At 36.2% G+C, this 23,536-nt stretch overlaps 2 protein-coding genes across 11 annotated transcripts in view; both read left to right on the forward strand.

The window, feature by feature from the left end:
• LOC107047867 (uncharacterized protein CG43867) overlaps positions 1-14,402 on the forward strand; it is a 77,572-nt gene extending 63,170 nt beyond the window's left edge. For 4 of the 10 annotated variants that reach the window (XM_015270742.1, XM_015270750.1, XM_015270752.1 and 1 more), the window contains 13 exons: positions 83-250; positions 1,321-1,518; positions 1,590-1,801; positions 2,876-3,113; positions 3,829-4,243; positions 4,312-4,574; positions 5,156-5,848; positions 6,627-6,845; positions 8,948-9,240; positions 10,364-11,204; positions 11,703-11,912; positions 11,986-12,121; positions 12,555-14,402. In XM_015270742.1, the coding sequence (XP_015126228.1) occupies positions 83-250; positions 1,321-1,518; positions 1,590-1,801; positions 2,876-3,113; positions 3,829-4,243; positions 4,312-4,574; positions 5,156-5,848; positions 6,627-6,845; positions 8,948-9,240; positions 10,364-11,204; positions 11,703-11,912; positions 11,986-12,121; positions 12,555-12,619 (3,951 nt within the window). In that variant the 3' untranslated portion in view covers positions 12,620-14,402. Of the gene's footprint in view, positions 1-82; positions 251-1,320; positions 1,519-1,589; positions 1,802-2,875; positions 3,114-3,828; positions 4,244-4,311; positions 4,575-5,155; positions 5,849-6,626; positions 6,846-8,908; positions 9,241-10,363; positions 11,205-11,702; positions 11,913-11,985; positions 12,122-12,554 lie in introns of all 10 variants that reach the window. The other 6 variants (XM_015270748.1, XM_015270744.1, XM_015270746.1 and 3 more) reach the window with 6 other exon arrangements.
• A 3,334-nt stretch (positions 14,403-17,736) lies between these two features.
• The window catches only part of LOC107047756 (corticotropin-releasing factor-binding protein), an 11,477-nt gene continuing 5,677 nt past the window's right edge, over positions 17,737-23,536 (forward strand). The window contains exons 1-3 of the mRNA XM_015270587.1: positions 17,737-17,816; positions 18,610-18,930; positions 22,188-22,278. Of these exons, the coding sequence (XP_015126073.1) occupies positions 18,832-18,930; positions 22,188-22,278 (190 nt within the window). The 5' untranslated portion in view covers positions 17,737-17,816; positions 18,610-18,831. The remainder of the gene's footprint in view (positions 17,817-18,609; positions 18,931-22,187; positions 22,279-23,536) is intronic.

Here is a 23,536-nt window from a genome sequence, read left to right on the forward strand (position 1 = left end):
CCCCTAATGGAATCAATGCGATACTCGCAATTTCAGCCGGAGCTTTTGTGATTGACTTCTTGATTTGACGTTTGTTGTTTAGGTACGGATGATGGAGGAACGGCTGGTGAAGGGTGAATACAGCCTGAGCACATCTGGAGTAGGTTCCCCGGCACACTCGTTGGCGTCCACCTCCGGTACCCAGAATGATAAGATTGAGGATGTTCATTGTGCTTGCATATCGAAATTAGAGACGCAAGTTGAGGAACAGGTGAGTTGAGGAACAGGCGCAGGCGGGGTAGGATGGAGTTGAATAATTTGATCTCATTTTTATTTCACGAAGATCCAATATCAGAAGCCAATTATGGGATCAAATAAAATATGCAAAAAATTCAACAATGAAATTATTCATTTATTGTGAGAATGCCTTAGGACATTCTCCGCAGAGAAATTTATGAAGTAGAAAAAATAAACTTTTAAAAATAGGTTTCTCTCGCATATTAGAACAATTTTTCCACAGTTCACTCTGCAAACTCATTGATTTCAAGGATATGGTTAGAACCGTCTCCAATTAGAACAGATTATGAACGAATCTGGACATTTAACGCAGCACATGTCGAAAATTTCCCTGAAATTAGTAAATTAAGGCTTTGCCTTTGGCGCAGAAATATCTTTTAAATAAACTACGCTTGAAAAAATTCATCGAAGAATTCAAGAATTTCATACATTTCATCTCGTGAAATGTCAATCATAACTTGAGAAAGAAAAACAAAAATTTTTTATTAAATTTTTTTTCATCAACTTTTGTTTATTCTTGGGATTACTAATGAGAATAATAATTATCCATTCAGTAGAATTGAAAATTATTGAGGAGTTTTGACGGAAGAAGATTGTCTCAATGGATTAATTGAAAAGAAAATGAAACAGCAAAATCCAAAGTCCATTGGAAGCCCCAGGGGGAGACGCAGAGGGGGAAAAAGGAAAATGTGATGCTAAATTTCAATCGAATGAACAAAGAAAAGTGTAATCGGCCTAATCTAATCAATTGAACGATAATACGAATAGAAAATTATTATTCTCATCAGTACTCCCAATAATGAAAAAAGTTGATGAACAAAAAATTTTTTTTTTTGCTTGAATCGCGTCAAATAGTCGTTTTTCGGCTATTCCATTGTGCCCCGCTCTCCCCTAGAGAACTATTTTCACAAATGGTCTGACATTTGAATCAGAATATTCGGCCTTAATGCAAGTGCATTCCAATTTCCAAGTTTATCCCAGAGATGTATTGAATCATTGAATTCATCCGAACGATTGAAATATCAATCGTAATGACCTTTACAGAGACAATTACGACTTCACGACGCGAGACAGGTCGAGGCAAAAGCCGCTCGAATAAAGGAGTGGGTAACGAATAAACTACGAGAGCTTGAACAGCAGAATCAACATTTGCGCGAGCAAAACAACAAGTGCAATCAGCAGCTGGAGCTTCTGCGTAATCACATCACAAACATTGGTCTCCGGCCTTTGGTACGGCCATTGGTAATTTTCTTGGCCTACCACAAGTACCAAACCTGTTACAAAACAAATGATTAAATGTCTCCATTTCCCAGATACCGACGACGAGAGCATCTCTCTCATTGGAGGTCGACCCAACCCTGCGGAGACGTTCGGAGAGTCTCGAGGGAACCCCCCAGGCGATTCCAGAGAACGTTAACCAAACAACTGTGACTGATTTACCGCCAATTGGATCGAGACACCGGAGGCATCTGTCAGCCTGTGGTACCATTCAGCAAGGCATCACCACGGCAAACATGGACTCGAGGTAATTGTCAAGATTTTGTCCATCATCCAACGCTTGTAGATGCTTCCTGCCTTTTTTCAACATTAAAATCATAAAATCGTGCGTTCGGTTCTCCTTGGGAGGTCTCGCGACGTGATAGTGGCTTCCGATTTCAAGACTGTGGTACCCTGTAACGTCCTGGGACTTCCGGAGGGGATAAAAGCTCTTTTCCATCATTTTATTTTTGTAAAAAGGATTCATCTGAATTATTCAGAAGTTGTTGAGGAGAGTGGATGGATCGAAATGTACGCGGAGAAATTCTTTAGAAAAATTCGAGTGCGAATGCTGGAAACAATCAGAATTGAAGGCTTATGAAAAATTCTGGTCCTGTTAAGGTTATTTTTAGGGCTCTCTGGTAAAATTTCTGGGGATTTCGGGGTAAAATTCATTTAAGAGGAGACGGAACCACTTTGTCTACATCCAATCTTAGAATTGTGTTTTCTCCTACAATTATTAATTTCTATCTATGAAATTACTTTATCAACTCGATTATCGCATTGTTGAGTCAATGAAGTAGTTTAATGAATAAAAAATAATAATTGCAGGAGAAAACACAATTCTAAAGATTCATATAAATGCAGGGATTTCGTTTCCCCTTAAAAACGCGAAAAATTGACGTGTTAGCACTAGAATTTTTCCCTGGCTATCACTTTCCGCCCTTTTTCCCGTGCTAGCACTAGAATTTTTCTAGAGAATTTCTCTCACGGTAATCTTTACATGTTGAAACGTAATTTGTACGTGATTTCCCTAGTACTTCTCCCGCAACTTTATTCCCTGCGCGAGAAAAAATCATGCGAAACATAGAACTTTTAAAGATTCTTCCTCGAAAACGAAAGTTTTTTTTACCGGGTTGAAGCTTCCCTCAAATCGATAAAATGCAGCTTATTGGCGTTAAATTGACAATTAGGCATTGACATTGACATTAAATGTCATGATTTCATCAGTTGGAATTTTCAGCTGTTAACTGAATGAAATTTTCGTATGTAAACGACAAAATAGGAATCAATCTGTAGTCATTATGATCATAGTTTTTTCTTTTCTCAATCGAATTTCTAGTTTATTGTCGGAGGAGCTGGCAGCGGCGGTGGAGAATCTCGTGATGCTGCCGAGTATTCCGGGGGTGTCGGAGGCTAATCGCGACAGTGGGAGTTCAGAGACACTTCACGATTATGCGGAGATTTATACACCGAGTAGAGAGGGAATGAATTGGGCTGGACAGCCGTCATCGTCAGCCCCGAGGCCACCTACACCTCCTCTGCACAGATTTCCAAGTTGGGAGGCGAAAATTTATCAGGTAAGATCGTAATTATCTGTGCGATTAAGTGACTAAGCGGCGAAATTTAACGAAATGAAAGTATTAACATTTAATATCCGTTAATTATTGAATTATCTTGATGAAATTTAAAAATATATTTTCGTCGAAAACTGGCTCGTGGATTTTTTCCCTAAACCATCTCATTATCGAGATAATTTCACACTCAATGAAAAATTCATACTTGTTTTTCATTATTTACTTCGTTTTTTAATTGTAATAGTCATTTTCAATAACGAGTAGAAGGAAGCATTTCAGTTTTATCTATTCATCCATTTTCAATCATCAAATTTTTCAATTAAATTGCGTGAGAAAAATTTGAAAAAAATAATGAATATTCAGTGTCATTAAAATGACATTTTGCTATTTATAAATGACTTCATCAATCTTCCTCCAAAAGTAAACGTTCAAATTTATTTTCACATTCTTAAAATGTTTTCTAACGGTTCAATATCGAGATTCAAATTCAGACCTGCAATGTTTAAATAATAAAATCATTGTAAAATGTCCATAAACTCTAATGTTCGACTACAAGAGTAGAAAAGCATTTCACTGGAGAAAAAATCGCCAAAGTACTTGGATATCCTCAAAAGTAGATTAGTGGCAAAAATTCTTCTGCTCCTAGAAAATCTTTTTTTCTCTCAGTGACTTATTCTCTGACGTATTTCATCGATTAAAATAATTTCATTTCAATTAGGTGGCAGATGGTGGCCTAGGTATTGGTCCCCCGACGAACGACGATGCCTCAGTGGCCCCCTCATCAACCACCAACACAAATTCCTCGAAACACTCCCACGCAACTGGTCACAATCTAACCGCACACAATTCCCAAGGATACTGTGATATATCTGTGCCAGTCTACGCCACTGTGAAGGGTCGTGCAAGCCAGATAAGATCGATGCCCTTTGGTGACAGTTCAGACGACAGTTCAGACGGTGAGGATCACCCAAATCAAACTGAAACCAACACAAGAATAACAAACAGCTCATCAGACAACACCGACTCTTCACTAGGGAGTGGTAGCAGTCCCTCTAAGAGCATCAAAACCACTAGCAGTTTGAGTCCTGCGAAGAGGAGCTCCAGTGGCTCTCCAAGTAAAAGTGTTAAACGTGGTGAGTCCTAAACAATCAGCAACATCCCTCAAAACAAAATAACAACCCTTGTATTTGACTCTCCCCAGATACTTCCCTCGAATCTGGCTTGTCCGAGGACTATGCTATACCCCCAGACGCCTTGAGCTCGACCTCCCTGGAGTCCAGTATGCCAAGTTTGCTGATGCGAGTGTCCGGCGAGAGCCCAAAGAGACTGGAGTCGTTGGAGAAAGCTGGCCACTTGGCTAAACTTGGGGGTAAACTCAAAACTTGGAGGAAGAGATGGTTTGTTCTGAAGAACGGTGTACTGGTCTACTGGAAGAGTCAGAACGATGTGAACAGGAAGCCCCAGGTAGATAGAAGCAATTTATTATTTCCTTGAGACACAAAAGATCCGCTAAGAGGAAACCAGAATAAAGCATAACTCTTACATTTTATTTTTTTTAAATTTGTTTTATTTGTATAAGTCCCATTATCGTCATCTCTTATCTTCATCGCATTTATCATTAATTAAATAATTAAAAAGTTACAATTCAGTTGATAAACACATTCAAAGCAGATTGAGAGTTAAGGAATAATCGTAGTTCTCAAATGATTTTCCTATTGTTTCACAATTTTTATTTTCTTTAACACAAAAGCGGTGTGAATCAATGAAAAGAAAGAACAAATAATTATCTGTCTCGTACCAACGTTTCGCGCTCTCTCAAAAATTACATTAAAAAAAGCAAATTACAGTTGACAATTCATCAATATCACCACATGATAATTAATTTTCTGGGGACAGCTACAATAGGGGAATTATTCTCGTTGTTTCATTCGATAAATTCCCTTAGATTAGTTATTAAATTATTATAAATAATTTTATTGTGTACATTCAATGGAATTCTACCAACGCACTGCTAAAAAATAAGTAAATGGCTTTTCTTTAATTAGGGACAGATTCTCCTCGACGAAGTTTGCAGGATAAACAGGGCTGAGGGTGCAGCAACGTTTGAAATTGCAACTGGAAAGAAAACTTACTATTTGACAGCTGACTGCATTGCAACTATGGAGGACTGGATAAGAGTTTTGCAGAATGTTCAGAGACGAAATGCTACGAAATTGTTGTTGAGTAGAGAGGACAACAAGCCAACGATCCAGGGCTGGCTGACGAAGGTCAAGAATGGGCATGCCAAGAAGTGCTGGTGTGTTCTGATTGGAAAGATGTTCCTGTACTTCAAGTGTCCCAGTGATACGAATCCCATTGGCCAGATCAACATGAGGGATGCTCGTGTGGAGGAGGTAGAGCATGTCTCGGACAGTGACAGTGAGGAGAGGGATGCAGAGTGCCCTCATGAGAGGACCATTGGCATCTTTCCGACTCATCAGGGACCTACGTATCTGCTGATGCCTCATAAACAGGAGAAGGACAATTGGCTTTATCATTTGACTGTTGTCTCTGGGGGTGGGCCCAACGCTGGGACACAGTATGAACAGCTGGTGCAGAGGCTCATGGAAACTGATGGCGATCCCAGCTGCGTTCTGTGGAGGCATCCACTGCTGCTGCATACTAAAGAGAATATTACTAGTCCACTTACCAGTCTTACTTCTGAGGCACTTCAGTCGGAGGCTATTAAGCTATTCAAGGTGAGTTATGAGGTTGAAATTCATGCGGAAATGCATTTAGAAAAGGGAAATGAAGTTAGAGATTCCACAAAAATAATGGAAATAATGGGAATAGATGGGAATGTTCAGTGTTGTGGATTTTTATTTGATCTGAGATGAAAATATGTCTGCAGAAATTCAACAGAATTGAACTCTTTTGGTTTTTTTTCTAAATTCATTGTGAGTATTGGAGCTGGCATTCAATTAAATTTTGAGTATATCGAGAATTCAGAACAACTTTCGATAATTTGTGTCGTTGTCTAAACCTGAAATTAGAATTTCATTTAATATATTCCATAAATTCGTTAATTTGAAGAAAATTGAATGGAATATCTATTTTTTGGCGGCAGGAAAACGAGAATTTCCCAAATTACCTAAATTTTCAACCAAAACATGAATATTTAACATAAAGTATAAGTATATAATGAATTGAACTTCTTTTCTAAAAAAGTTAAGAGTTTCTAAATTTCTTATTAGTTAAATATGAATATGAATTCATTTTTCAAACTTTCCCCTAGTGCAATTGGCGACTAATCACCATCTAATCATCTCTATAATTGAGATCTAGTGATTCGTAATTTCCAACTGAAATTCACGATCGAAAGTACTCATTTTTATAAATTTTCGAATTCGTTAAATCAATCCTCTGCATTCATCAATTTTAATCTATTAATCGTTCCTTTGAATTTTATACTCAGAAACAGAGGAATTCTCACAAATTTCGATGATTATCGGTATTGATCAAAGCAATTTGTTCCAGGCGTGCCAGTTATTTATGTCTGTAGCTGTTGAACAAGCTGGCATTGATTATCACGTTGTACTTGCCCAAAATGCCCTACAGCAGTGTCTTGATCAACCTGAATTACAATCTGAGTTCATTTGTGCACTTGTCAAACAGACAAGTCGTCATACCCAGCAACGTTTGGGCGTACAGGTAAAAAAGGCCGCCAGAATTGTCTCGCTGGGTACTGCGCGTGTTGTAAGTCTTGCTTATTGTTTAACAAATCTCATTTCGTGTACCATTTTTCATTTTACACATGAAATTTCATTATCCATCATCCGTCATCTGTGTTTACTCACTCAGTCGAATAAAAATGGCAAAAAGTCAATTGAAAAAAAATGGTACATGAAGAATATTTGGTCAAGTATTCCGCCATGAGAAATTAGAGTTAACAATTGAAAAATCTTATCAACTAACATTTCAATTTTCAATTTACTGTTTCAACATTAACAGGAAAAATTTCTATTACAAGTAGTTACTCTATGCTTTATTTTCCGGTGTCAGATGATGCAGTTTTGTCTCGTATTGTTGCAATGGTTGACGAATACTTGACTGAGTTAACAAGAAAAATTTTAAGTTGTCACAATCATCCACATTTTTTATTATAATTTGCTGCTTTGAATGCGCTAATTTGTGCGCCTCATGCATGTCACGTTTGCGTGTTCTGTCACAAGTGTCACTGCTCGATTTGTCCGAGTTCTTTTATTTATTTAATCACAATACATCTGATGATCATAATGCGACAATATCATTGACCCTGACGTCCCCACTGTGAGATGAACGTAATTTGGAAAAAATCATCAATCCTGTGTTAATCATTCTCCAACAGTAGTCGAGGAATAATATATTTCTGATTAATTGTTATTGAATTTCATTGATGACCAAAATTCGTTTGATCTTACACACAACACTTGCAGAATGGTATGTTGGTGTACATGAAGAAAAATATCCAGACACACAGAACAAACTGTTTTTGTTAGAATCGACTTTCTGCCTCTGATTAGTTCATATTTTGCAATATCTAGATCTTTCAATTTGTTTTTTTCATCTCAATTTACCTATTTTTCTTCCTTGATTTGTCGTATGCCGCTTAGACTTTGATATGATATGATAAATGACGTGAGGGAAAATATTGAAATTGAAAAATTGGTGGCGAGAGAATTAAATTGATAGAGAGATTCATACGTTAGCCGAGTGAACCTCCTGCTGCTTCAATTATGGATGGACTCTAACTGCGCAAGTGAAGATTTTATTCATTGATATATCCCACCAGACGCTTTTACCATCTACAATTCATATCTTCACAATGGGCTCCAGGCATTTTCATGCATTATTATATCCATTGTTTTATTAATTTCTTGTAATTAACAAGACGCGATTTATGTTTTATTTTTTCAATCTCGATTGTACCCCCCGCAATTCACATACTAACTTGAGATTCGTCCGAGCAGAGTGTTGGGTTACAACTCAAGGTATTTCATGATTTTATTGTTTAGATATGATATTTTTGAGGGGAGACTCAGCCCGGGAGAGAAACTTTTTCGTTTTGCAATGAGAAATTCAAAAAAGGACTATTTTTCGCACGATTTTTTCTCAGGAATTCGACTCTGCAGGACAAAATTGACTTTGACCTATCCAAATTAGAGATTTTAATTTTTTGTAGAAATTAAGCCATTTTAATTGATATGAAAAGGCAGTTTTTTAGAGTAAAATTAACTAATCGAAAATTACGAATTTTTTGGTTGACAAATAAACTTAAATTAAGAAGTGAAAATTGGTATTCATATTCAAAAAAACTACTTCATACACATACTTTAGAGATTTCGTTTTAATTTGGATTTCCGGTAACAAGAAATTCAAATCTCTAATTTCGAGTGGTCGCAGACAATTGTCATCTTCAAAATCGGATTCCTGCGGAGACAGATGCAGAAAATAGTACTTTCAACAATGTTCCTCGAAAAAAACGGAAAAGTTATTCTCAGGGCAAACCTCCCCTGAGTTCAGAGTAAATTGGAATTTTCCTTGTAGCTCAATTATCAATTGCTCTTGATTCCATATTTGAATTAATAGATCCACTAAATTGAAAATTCGCCAGTAACACTGGAGATGATTGATCAAACACGAATAATGTAGTTAGAGCTTTCATAGGCATAAAAATAAACGTTCCGAAAATAAAAGAATTATGCAATGGGTATCCCTAGATAGCTTAGCTACGCGATGAATAAGAGTAAAAAGTTGAAATAGGCTGTGAATATTCAAAGTGCACGGACTCAGTAGTACGCCAGCATACCATATTGCAGCAACTCCTCCTCTGTGCGACCCAATCGCTCTTCACCTGCGATACGCAAAGCCCCACGTCAAATGGCGCTGGTGAAAATGCGGATGCACAGTCAACGGCATCAACCTCTCACAGTCCTACGCTCACGCAGGGCCACTCGACCTCGACTATCCTCGATTGCAAGACGAATCCTGCTCAGTATGTGTTGGTGCAGGGATGGCAGCTGCTGGCACTGGCTGTTTCATTATTTCTACCGAGGAATAATCGGTTACTTTGGTACCTGAAGCTCCACCTCCAGAGGAATGCAGATTCCAAGTAAGAATTATTTCGGCATTTTTAGTCTGTCAAACGCGATCTTGTCGAACGCGATCTTGGTTGCTGTTTTAAATTTTGATAATCTGAAATGATCTCCGATTGCTATTCAGTTTTACATAGCCCTGGAGTCCCCAAAAATTATGATTGCACAGTCAAACAAGCACGGGACGGCGAGCCATGTGACAGTGAGCATGTCACAGAGTTATGTCTTATTTTTTTCCGCCATCAACACATTGATAGCGGGTTCGTACGAGCGGGTATCCATATTTTCTATCCAAATTTCAAGTTGATATCTCGATTTTTGCACAAGCTAGAGTGTTTACAAAGTTTTTAATAAAAAAAACCGAAAAACGGGAATACCTCGAAAACTTTGTATGAATGGGTATATATGTTGTAATTGATTTAGATAGAAGGCGTCGAAACGAATATTTTGAAAAAAAAAATCGAAATCGGTCCACTAGTTTGGAAGATATTTGCGGAAAACGATTTAAAAATGAATTGCTTTTTCTCAAGAACTATTATCTCGATCGGGCTGAAATTTTGCACAGAACTAGTCCTCATTAGGACCTATAATCTGACAAAATTTCAGATTTTTTTGAATTACTTTAGCCACTTAATTACTCAATTTTCTAAAAATTGACCACCGGGAAGGTGGCGGTTGACGTGGTCACACACAGTAATGTATGGTCGCCAAACTATTTTTACGTTTCAGACCCTTCTACATCATTTCCAATCAAAATTAGAGAAATATTAGAGAAATATTGAAAAATAAACCCAATAGGGAGGAAATTGCAAATTAATAATTCGTCGTATCTAATGGCTGTTAGGTCGTCATTTGTCATAGTAGTCAATGGCTGTCAGATCGCTAGTTACCACAATATATTATCCATTCATTATTTCCACTTTATCGGACTTATTTCTCAATCTTTATTAAAAACGCTCTTCGAAAATGTTCAGTTTTTTTTCTCCTTTTTTTGATTGTACAATAATAATTATTAGGGACTCCTGCGTGATGTAAAATCCAATGGAAATTGTGATATACTTTACATTATGATTTCCTCATCCACAAGTCCCTCGAAACAATTTTACCCAAAGACTTGACTATGAAAATATTCCCCCTTAGAACGGAATGTGGAAAGTATGCGGCATATTGTGAGCGTGCCCTCGAGCGAACCCTGCAGAATGGTGGTAGAGAAGTGAAGCCATCGAGGATGGAGGTCTTATCAATCCTCTTGAAGAATCCATACCACCATTCCCTCCCTCACGCAATACCCGTGCACTTTCTCAATGGAACATACCAAGTTGTCAGTTTCGACGGTAGTACAACAATCGAGGAATTCCTTCATACCCTGAACCAAGAGATTGGCTGTCGCGATGTTCACCAGTCGGGTTTCACTCTATTCAGTGACGATCCGATTGAGAGAGATCTGGAGCACTTCATTGATCTCCAGGCGAAGCTCTGCGATATAATTTCCAAGTGGGAGACAGCACTAAGGGAAAAGGGCTCTGGCAAATTTGAGAATACGAGGGTGATACAGTTGACGTACAAGTCAAGATGCTACTGGAGGGCTGCAGCCAAGATGGAGACCGATCGAGAGAGACTTCTCCTCTGTTATCAGGTGAATCAGCAAGTGGTGCAGGGCAAATTTCCCCTCAACCGGGAACTGGCATTCGAGCTTGCCTCATTGATGGCACAAATTGATTTCGGAGAGTACAACAATGACAAGGCACGTGGCAGTGGACAGGGCAGCAATCCCAATCATCTGGTGCTCCAGGCACTCGATAAATTCTATCCAGTCAGATATCGATCTAATATAACACCCGATCAGCTCAGGGAGCTGCAGGAAAAATTGCAGGAGAAGTGGGTGGGACTGAAGGGAAGGAGTGTTCTTGATTGCGTGAGAATTTATCTTACTTGCACGAGAAAGTGGCCGTTCTTCGGTGCTACTTTGTATCAAGCTAAAGTGAGTACTTTGGGGTATATCGACTTTTCGAATGTTTTCATTTTTACGTTATTTTTTTTATGTATGACGGCCTCATTTCATTTCTTATTTCATTCTAGTTTTCATTTAGAATATTGGATTGAAGTTGAATGAAAATTAGTCGGAATTAAAATTTTTACCTCCAAATTCAGTATAATGATTGTTATTCCCACACTTCTATGACATTCTCATTTTATTTCAGTTCAGTTTTACCTCTACACTTGGAAATATTTAAAAAATTGTTGACTCCATTTAATTTTCCCCTTCGTCTCTGCAATTATGATTTTTATTTCTACATTTCTATGATATTCTCATTTCATTTCTCATTTTATTCTCATTTTCATTTAGAATAAAGTTGAATGAAAATTAGTGAGAAGTTAAGTTTTGCTTCCAGATTTAAAAATCATGAAAAATTGCTGGCTTAATTCGTTTAGTTTTTTCACTTTGTCTCTGTAATGACGATGTTTTTCATTTCTGCAGCTGAAACAGACTGAATCAGTAACTCTCTGGATCGCTGTGTCCGAGGACAGTGTGACTCTCCTCGAACTGCAGACAATGGCAGTAATGTATCGATACAATTACGCCAATATCGTTACCTTCGGGGGATGCCTGGATGACTTCATGCTTGTTGCTTGCCCTGACGAGGGTGCGGCTGAACAGAAATTATTATTCGCACTCAGTAAACCGAAAGTGAGCATCCGTCATTCACGAAATAAATTGTTTATTAACGTATACGGTAGATTTATGGAATTTCTCTCTTCAGATACTGGAGATAACGCTTTTGATAGCCGATTACATGAATGCCTTGGGCCACGCCCTACCTGGAACCCCTCAGATGAACACTCTGACGCGGAATGGATCCCACAGATCTGTCAAATCTACCATGAGACCTACTACTGGTAAATATGCTTCGAATTTTCAAACGTGGAAAACAAAATTTCAATGAGAAATATCATATTCTGAAATTGTTGAATAGAAAACATTAATTTCTCAAATGAAAAATGAATATTTTCATCAAGAAAATTCTGAAATAAATACTTTTACTGAAGCATTTTTCAATGTGAAGTTGTTAATTTTATTTTCAATTCAAGAATATAATATATTCTTATTTAAACAATTCGTTCTTTAAGTAATTTTCTCAACAATTTCAAAATTCTCAATGTAAGAATATTCAATAAGATATTCTTCTACGGAAGCATTTTTTAATGTGAAATTGATAACTACCTTATTCTCAATTCAACAATACCACATAGTCTCAATCAAATAATTAATTTTTCGGATATTTATATAAATAAATTGCCCCTAATAATTGAATTAACAATATGATTTCAGGTTCCAGTTGTCTTCCAACGCAACCTGATATTCTAAAATCAACACCAGACCATCAGAGGCCATGAACCTTGTTTTCTCGTGTTAATTCTCTGAAGAACACGATATAATCTACAAACCAAATGGCAAAACCAACATGGCACTAACTCAGTGATACGAATAAAGGTACTAAGAATTCCACTGCGATGGGAAACACTGCCTAATAGATTAGTAGTAGACCTCTGGAAAACAGCAAACAACAGTAGCAAAGAGTAAATAGCAACAACGAGCATCCTCATTGCTATCGCATGTAAATATTTCATTAACTTGAAAGAATCATAATCCATCGTGCAGTATTTAAAAGGAAGGTAACGCGGATATTTAGGATGTAATCCTCGAATGTAAATAATTAATTGTCGTATTAGTGGATGTGAGAATAGTTTGAGGGGAGGATGCAGGACATTCGTACTCTTATAAACGAGTATGTGTGGTATAGTGGCTTTCTTGCCAAGTATCAATGCAATAAAATTCGATTTCATTATTATTTCCAGTGAGAACAAATTAATCGAGGAAAGGGAAAACCACGTCATTTTTTTTCGATTTTCATGCTCTCAATTCTATTTTTATTTCCATTCTGTTGGGCTCATGGAAATCGAAACTATTGATTTTATAACATTTCTACCTGGAATATAATCAACTCAAGGGGAATTGAATTCCAAACAATTCGTTATTCTGCTATTCAATGATATTTAATCACGAAAATACGTTCGATGTTGCGTAATAAAAATTCAATGAAAAAATGTAGAATTGTTTTCTGAACAAGCAGATAATATACACAAAGTGCTCGAGATATTTCGCGAAAATTTATGAAGATAAGAGAGTGAAGATAAAAATCATCGTGCCACCAATGCAATTACAAAATGACGAAGTTACGTTTTCACTGAGGAATAAAAAATAGTCAATAGTTCTTTAGTGGAATTACGAAGATAAACAATTCGTAGCCATAAAATGATATTGTAGTTTTATACTTTAATATTAATTCATCCAGGGGTAATGTAACATACGTCATGAATGATTTTTCATTGTTAATTGTAATTTTAATTTTATCATTTTTAAGTATTTTTAACAAACTCGATGATATTGTAACAAAACAAAAAACTAGTCTCTACTTGTCGCGTATTTGCAAATATTGTTTTATCTTTTTTAAATTTAATAATTTTGTTGAATGAGATGATAGAGTAATTTGTGTGATTTTTCCGTGCTCGAACAGTGATGAAATATAAATAATTGTGCTTTCTCAATCAGTGAGATCCTATACAACTGGTGGATGTCTTCCTTTTTAATTATATATGAATGAATAATATAAATCATAGTACTGAACGAAGCTGTTATAGGATCGATGAATAATAACTCAATTGGAGAATGTAATAATCATGAAACAAAAAAATCATCCATTCATTGGGAACAGTACAAACCATTAACATGAAATGACAATTGATCACTGACTTTTATAAACGACTAAATCATTTTTCTATTTCATCTCATGTCATGAAAATACTTCACAACGTTAGCTAATTACACGCGGAAAAACTCCATGAATTGTATTTGTAAAAATTTGTTAGGTTTACGATAACGATTGTTTGTAGAGGGGGAAGAAAAAAGGTCGCAGATGCGATAAAAATCTGGCGAGCTCGAAAAAAATTATACCGAAATGACTATTTGTACATCTTCATTTATTAATTTATTATTTATTACACGGAGACAACAGGAGAGAGAGGAATCATAAACGCACGATTTATGAAGGTACGATTTATCAAGTATTGTACTATTGTACAAATCAGTAAAAGAAAATAAAGTATGTTCCATTCTGAACCAATTTCTCTTTATTACCCAGAACATTAGTGCATAATGACATCCCCATTGTCCATTTCCTTATATTCTACAAGAATAATCATGTACCAAGGATAAATATGAAATATGACTGAATATTTGTGTGTCTAGATGAAAAATCTTTATAGCAAAATCCATATTTACATTCAGAAAATAAATTATTCAAGCATTCTAAACAAATTTGTTTACTCGGCTGAAGGACAATAATCATAATGCAAGATTTACATGATTATTTACTTCATTTTTTTCAAGAATAAAGCAATAACCATTATGGGGAACTTTCATTTACATCAATTTTCCCTAATTCCCCTATTCACCCATTCTATATAACTCATATAAATAACGATAATATAATGCTGATATGATCGCAATTCTTCAATTTAGTCACAAAATATTTATTAATTAACTTCACTCTATACAAAATATATTCTACTTTATTCTAAAAATTCAAATGGCGATTAATGGATGACATCATGAAACTTTCGTACGTTCACATTGAAAGATTTTAAATGTCGTAATTTGCAATTAAAAATTTTTTTAGTTTTAACAGTACTTGCACGGTCTCACGAGACAGATCAATAGAATCAGTACATTTGACATCAGTGTCTACCAGAAGTGTCTGACGACAATCTAACATGCACAGAACTTCGCCGACTTGTGTACGCCGATCTCTCGCACGTGTTTAATTCCCAAACACACGAAAATATGATTGCGATGTGTTTGCAAGAGCATAATTTTTCAGAGTCGACAAGGAGTCTATTGCCATTTTATTCGCGTCGAGAGATAGGCTCCAACAGGTGCTATTATTATGCTTTGTGGGAAAAATAATTCAGTGCGTACATGTGAGTAGGAAAAGCGAGGGAATAGACCAGTGATACAAGTGCAACATTTATTGGAGGAGATAAGACGTCTGTGTTTAGGTTTTCGTGACTACTTTGGTTTAAATGTAATTTAGTCAACCTTCACGTACGAAAAATTGTTTTAGAAAAATCTAGCGAATTGGCTAGAAAACTCTATTGAATTTCTATTGGACATTCTATTAGTTTTTTGTCGGTTCCATACGAAAATTCTGCAGCTCATCTGCACGTTTTTTTCGACAGAAATATTCAATGAAAATTATTTTATAGAAAAAATCAGGTTTTTATTTTTCTATGTAACTTGTTTCATTGAAATATTTTCTATAAAAATTCCACGACTCATATTTTCGAAGTTTTTATTGTTTTTTTGTTCATGAAAAAAGAAAGAAAGTAGAGTGGAAAAGCTTGGAAAATTCATATCGAGGAATTCCTATTGAAAATGTCGCAGTAGAAAGAGTGGAAAGACCTAATTCTCCTGCTTTTTCTATAAAATAGTTTTTATTCATTTCTACAAAAAAAAGCGCAGTGAAGCTACGGAACTCTTCAATAGAATCGGCCAAAAGCTGATAGAATGTTCCATAGAAGTTCAACAGAAAACCAATAGAAATGAAATCAATAAAAAACCAAAAGAAAGGTCGAATTCGCTGGGTTTTTCTATGAATTTTTTTCTCGTGTTTTTATGTCTCGTATGGATGAAATAATTCTGTGGCAGGCCATTGTGTAGGGAAATTAATTGATTCAGTCTGGCTTGCAAGTCGGGGATGATATTGCGATTTCACTAGAAGTATTCTTTAAAACATTTGCAGTAAAAGACTATTGCACACATACAATTTTCATGGAATAATTGAACGAAAATTCGCAGTTTCCATTGATTTTTCGGAAAAATATTGAATTTTCAGTTACGAAATTCCTTGAAATTTCGGTGAAACTATAATGTGATCAAAATTTCTTAGAAGTGAGCCGGAAATTTCAGCCTAAAATTTATAATAGTGAAGCAAGAGTCTCTACGAAAAATAAGGCCCTCAGGGAAATTTCATGATTTTAAGTGCGCATTTCACTTTCTCAGAGAATAAAAACTTGAAACATGGAGGGACGACGGGGTACAGCTTAATGATGCACCGAATGAGATGACGTGAGAAAAATTAGGGTGTCATGAAAAGTGTAAATTCTTTTGATATTTAATTAAAGTGCGATACATTATCCTTCACTAGCGAGAAAGGACGATTTTTTTCTCAACATTCTACGATGTACCCGAGTCACCCTTGAACATCTGACTTGCTCCTTTTCTATTCCTGCTTTTTCCCCTCATCGACAAGTTTTTACTCCGTCAAGATTTCATGCGTCACGTATAATTCACTGTTTTGAGCTTGAGGATCTCCAAGGACTCTCGCAATTTTCTTTCGTTCAAATCCTCTTCAATATTTGTAGTTAATCATCAATGCTTTGTTTTCAATCCCATTAATCCTCGTTAAACCAAACATTTTGAAATGATTTTATTATTCATTGTTTGACCTTCAAAATGCCTAAATTTGAATCCTCATATTCAATCGTTAGAAAATATTTTGAAAATCTAAAAAACATAATCTATCTTTCAGGAAAGATTTATAAAATAATTGAACAGTTGCAATTCACAACTTTTTCTCTTAAAAATTCTAAACACTGAATTTTTTACCTTAAGAATTATAAATAAATTATAAATTTCATCGAGTTGAAAATCCCCTGGATCCCCTGGATTGGATTTATAATAATAAATCCAATCCAGATTAAGTAGAGGCTTTAGACTGAGTGAAGAAAATATTTGTGTATCACGAGAAGGCAAAGTTTTGAAATTTAAAAAAAAAGGGGAAAACCCAAATAACCATTAATTAAAAAAAATGATAATGACGCTAATAATTCCCCAATTTTCCCAAATATTCCCTGCATGTAAATGAAAAATTCGATGACTGAGAATTATTAATGTGGTCCGCCCTACACGTAAGCCGTAAGAGGACTTGAATATCCCCTTGAATATAAGTAGAAAAAACTACCATCAGTCCTCCTCTAAACAAATCGCCCGAGTGATCGCGTGAGCGTTTCCCCGAAATCGCGTAAAGCCCTAGATTTCTCATAATCAATGCAGAATCAATTCTTCCTATTTGTTCCTTATCTCATGAAAATCTATTGTTGGTTTTTATCTCAATTCCGCAGATAACGGCGTCCCGCTGTGTCAGGGTCAGTGTGTTCCCTGGTTACCCCGAACTATCGAACAACCCCTGGAAAAACACGAACTGTGGTACATTGGTGGGGCAATTTGTGAATTCCGTCGCCGGCTGCAGCTAATGAAGATAGAGATTGCCATCATTTGGCTAGCGGCTGTTCCGTGCCGGTCGGGGGTGTCTTCGACGGAGGGATCAACTCCCTCACCAAATTGTCCCCCTCCAAAATTGATATTCCGCATCTACGAATATCTCGAATTAAATTCCTCCGGCGTTTCTTCTTCATATTATCCCCTGGGGCATCCAAAAATCGAAAGCTTCTCCCACAATCTTCGACTCATAGGGTAAGTAGACCAATAAATGGACGATTAAGGAGAATTTTAGGTTCGTCAGGAGACGAAAAATAGATAAATTATTTAACGAACTCATGGAAAAAAAGTTTTGATTTTCAGGGACTGTCACTGCATTTCAGTATGTTACTAACATTTTTTGTTTGCGCAGAGAAGCAAATTTTTTTAAGAAGACTAAATCGATTTTTACAATAAAAATTTTCAATCTCGGCGCACGCTACGTATGTTTGGCACAAAAAAATCCTTTTTTGATAATTTTTAACAAATGATTTTTTTGTGACAAGTAAGACTTTTTTGAGCACTCTGCTGTTTTTTTCCCAGTGTATAATAAAAAATTATGTGAAGTGGAAACAATCGAATAATAGGAGATAAAATGTCGAAGCAAGAGTTCATCGTGTAATTATCGATTAGTTTTGTTATTAAAAATTAAAATGAGCGGTACAATTGCTATTATATTCTTCATAGAACACTCAAGATATAATTCTATATTGATAATTCAATACTTTCCTACAAACATCAAATATTATATCATTGGAATTCTGTTATATATTTAGATTGTAAATTGGCGTTTGCCCGCCTTGTATCAATGCGTAATGCGAAATGGTGCGATAAACTTAAAATTGAAATTATCGAATACTCAAGAAAAGTTGAAACCGTCCATTTTTTGGTCGGTGTCCATCTCCTGTTCTGCTTGCCCTATCTAAACATAAGAAATCCCAAATAGCAGTGAAGCAAAAATTACATTTGCAATGAATAAGATCAGCTGCATATCTCAGGTGAATTGAAGAACAATCTCAAACAAGTGTGGAGAGGAATTGAGAGGAGGGAGAGAAGACAGAAGAGTTGAATCGAGAGGTGGGCTTTCGGGGATGCGCGCGAGGACCAACAAGCGAGTATAAGAACGAGAGGACGAGCGTCGCGACGCATCATTCGTCCCCCAGAAGTGACCAGAACCCATAATTCGATTCATCCCCCTTTCGCACTGACTTGTAAGTGATCAAATAGCAGCATGAGCACTTACCTGTGTCTCATCGTGGCTGTGTGCACCCTGGGGTCAGCAAACTCCAAGATAATACCGTCCGATGAGTTGACATCGCTCCAGCAACAGGTAAGTCCTCATTCAAACGGGAAAAACGAAGAAAATCACCATTATTCGTGATTAATACTTCACTGTAATCCTTTTTTCCATCTTCCTGCTGAGTTCATTTTACACTTCTGTCCCTTCGAGATCGAAACCGTGGCGGAATAATCGTATAATGATGATTGAGTGAGTGAAGTGATAAATAATCATTTTCGTATATAAAAGAATAGGCCGTGAGGCAAAAATTATTATTAAGAAAATATTTATTGTTTGTTGATTTTTTTGTACTTTTTAAACTCTTGTTTTTTATTAACTGCCTATGCAAGCATTGATTTTTTTTGTGGACTCACACGGATAGAATGATTCATTTATTCCAAACGAGATTCTTTAACTATTAACGAATGGTAGAGTTTAATATGATGAAATAAATATTCGTTAATAGTCGACGAATGAACATGTGGTGAAATCCATTTGTTAACAATAACTAATCCTTTCTATCAGTGCAGCTGATTGATCTGAATTTCTGGGATGCGATACGAAAAATTTTCAAGTGTATCTTTTTCAACTATTCTATTTGCGATTTGTTCTCCTTATCATTTTATTAGATTCCGATGGGCCCTCCTGACGAGAAATTAAACGAATGTTTCTACGATCATCCTCAAGACTTTTGTAGTTAGTTCCGCTAAATAGTCTGAGAAATTTCCAATTTCTAACACTACAGTGACGTGAATTTCCGTCAAATATATTTCAAGCCAGGCAACGAATTTAGCCATGGCCATGATGTGAAGCAATAAAAACAATTTTCAAATTTTTATGTTTTGAACTTTTCACATTTGACAGCTTTGAATTTTTTTGAGGGCTCAATTGATTGGTTTTCATCGGTTTATATTGCGTTATCGTGAAGTGCTTCGGTTTATGTACCGTCAATTACGGCCAATAGCTGTCACTCTCTATACACGCTGTTCAGGCCATATACTCCTGTGAAAGCCTGTCGCTGGGTTATGGTACACTCCAAGAAATTATTTGAATGAATGGTTTTTTGCAGAAAGCTCGTAATAAGTCCTTCATTGAAACTCTCATTGACACACATCAAATAAGGAGTTTTTTTTAAGAAACAAATATGTTGACGATCAAAATGAAGACTTTATTACTTAAAAATCAAATTATTGTTCAGACGGAGGAGAGAAATAATTTATTAACTAGTCATAATCTTCTCTCGGGGTCAAATCCTTCTTTTGATTCAAATGCGTCATTTCTCAGGATGTAATGTAATCAAATCGTGAAGAACGACTGAGCTTAAGGAAGCCTGCCGTGAAAGTCTCATGGATTGGTGAAAAAATATGGATTTCTTGGCGGTAAAGGACATGTGTCAGAATGATAAACGGCGAACCCAAATTTAATATCGCGAAAGTTAATGAGGGAGGTGTAGCGGACATTAGATTCATTGTCTATTTTCCCATTTTCGTTCCCCACCGAGAGGGTGCATTATTCATGTCTAATTATCCCTCCTGATGTGTGGGAACCTACAGCATTTCCCTTATTATTTGAAGCTGTTGATAAAAAAATAGTATATTTCTGACCTAGGGAGGTAAAATAAAGGAGTCGTGCCCACGAAAAAAAATACCTAAATCAAGTATATATGATTCTTGAATTGAGTAAAAAATATACTTCATTCAAGTATATTTTATACTCAATTGTGGTATGGGTATTTCAATTCGAAGATGATTATTTTGTATCAGGCCGGGTTGTAGCAAGCCCTCTTAAGTGTAATATAAGGGTCAGGCACTAAATGTCAGAATATAAGGGTCAAAAAGTGGAGGTTAAAAAATGAGGGTCAGAATATAAAAGTGAAAAAAGTGGGTGTCAGGCAATGAGGGTCTAAATATAAGTCGTATATTATGCTTCGATCATCGCTTTTAGCCCTTATATGACCTTCATTGTCTGACACCCACCTTTTTTACTTTTATATTCTGATCCTAATTTTTTGATCCTAATATTCTGACCCTCTTTTTTCAACCCTAACATTCTGACCCTCAATCCTTCGCCTTTACATTCAGGCCTTCAGTTTTGAACTCTAATATTCCGACCCTCATTTTTTAACTTCCACTTTTTGACCCTTATATTCTCACACTTAGTGTCTGACCCTTATATTACGCTTGAGAGCGCTTGGTACATCTCGGGATACGAAATAATTATCCTCGAATTGAAACACCCATCCCCCATTCGAGTATAAACTATACTCGAATCAAGTGCATTCTATTCTTGAATCAGATTTATACATATACTTGATTCTGGGATAAAATATACTCAATTCAAGTATATTTATTTCCGCGTGGTGAGGACGCGGGTAAGAGTCCTTTATTTTACTTCCCGTGGTTAGAACGACATTTTTCGCCCCGGCGTAAGCGCAACGTAAGATTTCCCTCCCGCGAAATGTTACTTTGCGCCCGTCGGGGCGAAAAAAGATTTTTTGGAGAATATTTTGAATATTTTTTTCAGTAAGTTTCAAACCATTAAATTAATCAGTTACTTTCACTAGATAAAAAGTTTTATATGTACTTAAAATACGAGTGTATCCAACTAATTAAGAAAACCATTTTGTTAATTTTGGATGAAATTTTTCTGTTCAATGAATTTTCCTTCTTGATTAAAAAAATAATTCTGAATTCAAAGACAAATATAGTATTCTCAATTGGATAACTGACAACTGCATCCCTTCCAATGATTGAAATGTCAAGAAAATTCCAGGTGTTAAAGTGCAACCCAAGTGTATTATAACCGCTTTATCCAGTAATACAGTAATAATAGACGTTGTAGCGATTCAATTACTCAACTTCACCGTAACACCAGCACCCGGTGACGTTTATAAACGATCTCCAACAATATTCCTGACTTATCCTTTGAATGTCCCTCAATACATTTTTTCCAATTAAAAAATAAATCACAGTATCTTGAAACCGGAATCTTTGAAGTTCAACGTCGAGTTGAAAGGAAATACGAACAGACTTAGTTGAATTACCCAACCACCGAATTTTACAGTAGTCGCCCAGGGGAGCTCTCTGTCCATCGGAATTATTCACAGCAGGCCCATGATTACCACGTGCCGTGTAATTTCCCTCTGCCAATAAACTCCCGTTATCTCGCTCCAGGCTTTCATTCCTCTCACCACAACTTTTCATATCAATTCCGGTTAATCGATACGCCGAGCCACCACGACTATCAGATACAGCTATTGAATGCATCAATAACGCATCGATCCATCTGATATTCCAATTATTTTCCAGATACCTTATGAATTCATGGAGAATGCTGACTTCAATGGCTACAATTTCAAGGGCATTGCGAGAGTCATTCCTCAAGCTATAACAATTTCAGGTGAAATGCCGTTTATCTATGAGTGATTTTGCATTTTTTGGTGTCAAATGTTCCTCAAGTAGCGGCGTTTTACGGTTATGACAGTGCTTTAATGAAAAATTTGAAGTAGTTTTTTTTAAGAAAAATTGAGGGTGAAATTCTCGGTACACCTTGGATATTTTCATGATGTGACAGTTGAAATGTTGGGAAATTTCATCGTTAAAAATTCACAATTCGATGTAAAAATCAGTGAAAATTGTGAATTTTATTTCAATAATGTCATGAAAATTAATAGAAATTTTAAAAAATTTTGGTAAATCCATTTTTGAATTTTCAATTAATTGAAAATTGAGCGTTATTTGATACTGAATACTCATGTTTGGTTTCAAAATTCAAGTAACTCGGAAAATTCTTGTCTTCCTCCTGCTAAACGATTTCCAATTCTATTGAATTTTAACAAAATTCGCAAGTTCATGTTTTTTCCCCTTTAAATAAATTTACAAGTTGTTTTCCTCAATAATCTATCCCGCAATATATTTTCCACTGAATAATTTGACATTCTGTGAAAATTCAGAAAGATCCGGAAAATTCAAGGAAAAATTGAAAATTCATGTCATTTTGTTTCTAAATATTCATGTTCTACTGAAAATTCAATCAAGTCGTGAAATTACCATGTCGCTCTCATGAGATTTACTAAGGGAGAGTGGGGTAAAACGGCCCCTTTTGACTTTTATTGTGATACTCATAACTCAGAAACAAATTCATTAATTGACTTCAGTCTAAGCTCATTTTAAAGGGGATGAAGTCTAGTTTCCATGGAAAATAAATTATTTCATTTTATTTAAAATGGAATGAGCTGTTAACATTTTTGAAAAAAATCAAAACCGGCCGTTTTACCCCACTCTTCCCTATAATAATTCCCATGAAATTAAAAAAAATAAGTGTGTAACCATGACCCATGTGTCGGGGTAAGTCGTGCGAAGGCAAGAGTTTCAGTAAAAAATGTCCTCACCCGCCTCTGAACTCCCTCGCAATCACAAAAGCATCAGGATCACGGCGAGAATGTCTTAGCAGCCGCCCCCCCCCCTTCCCCAGCCCCTGCGCCCCTAATCCAATGATCGAAGACTTTGAGGGATGAGAAATATGAATACCGTTACATCCGTTGGAAAAATCCAGCTCCGGCGGCATTCAACGGCATTTCACAGGTGGCAGAGCATGATCTTGCGATCCCACGTATTCTCGAGTCCATACCCATACCAATGGGGGGTTCCCCCCCCCC

This window comes from Diachasma alloeum, unplaced genomic scaffold (assembly GCF_001412515.2).
Source record: "Diachasma alloeum isolate Michigan unplaced genomic scaffold, Dall2.0 Dall_scaffold_78908, whole genome shotgun sequence".
Taxonomy (NCBI): Eukaryota; Metazoa; Arthropoda; class Insecta; order Hymenoptera; family Braconidae; genus Diachasma; species Diachasma alloeum.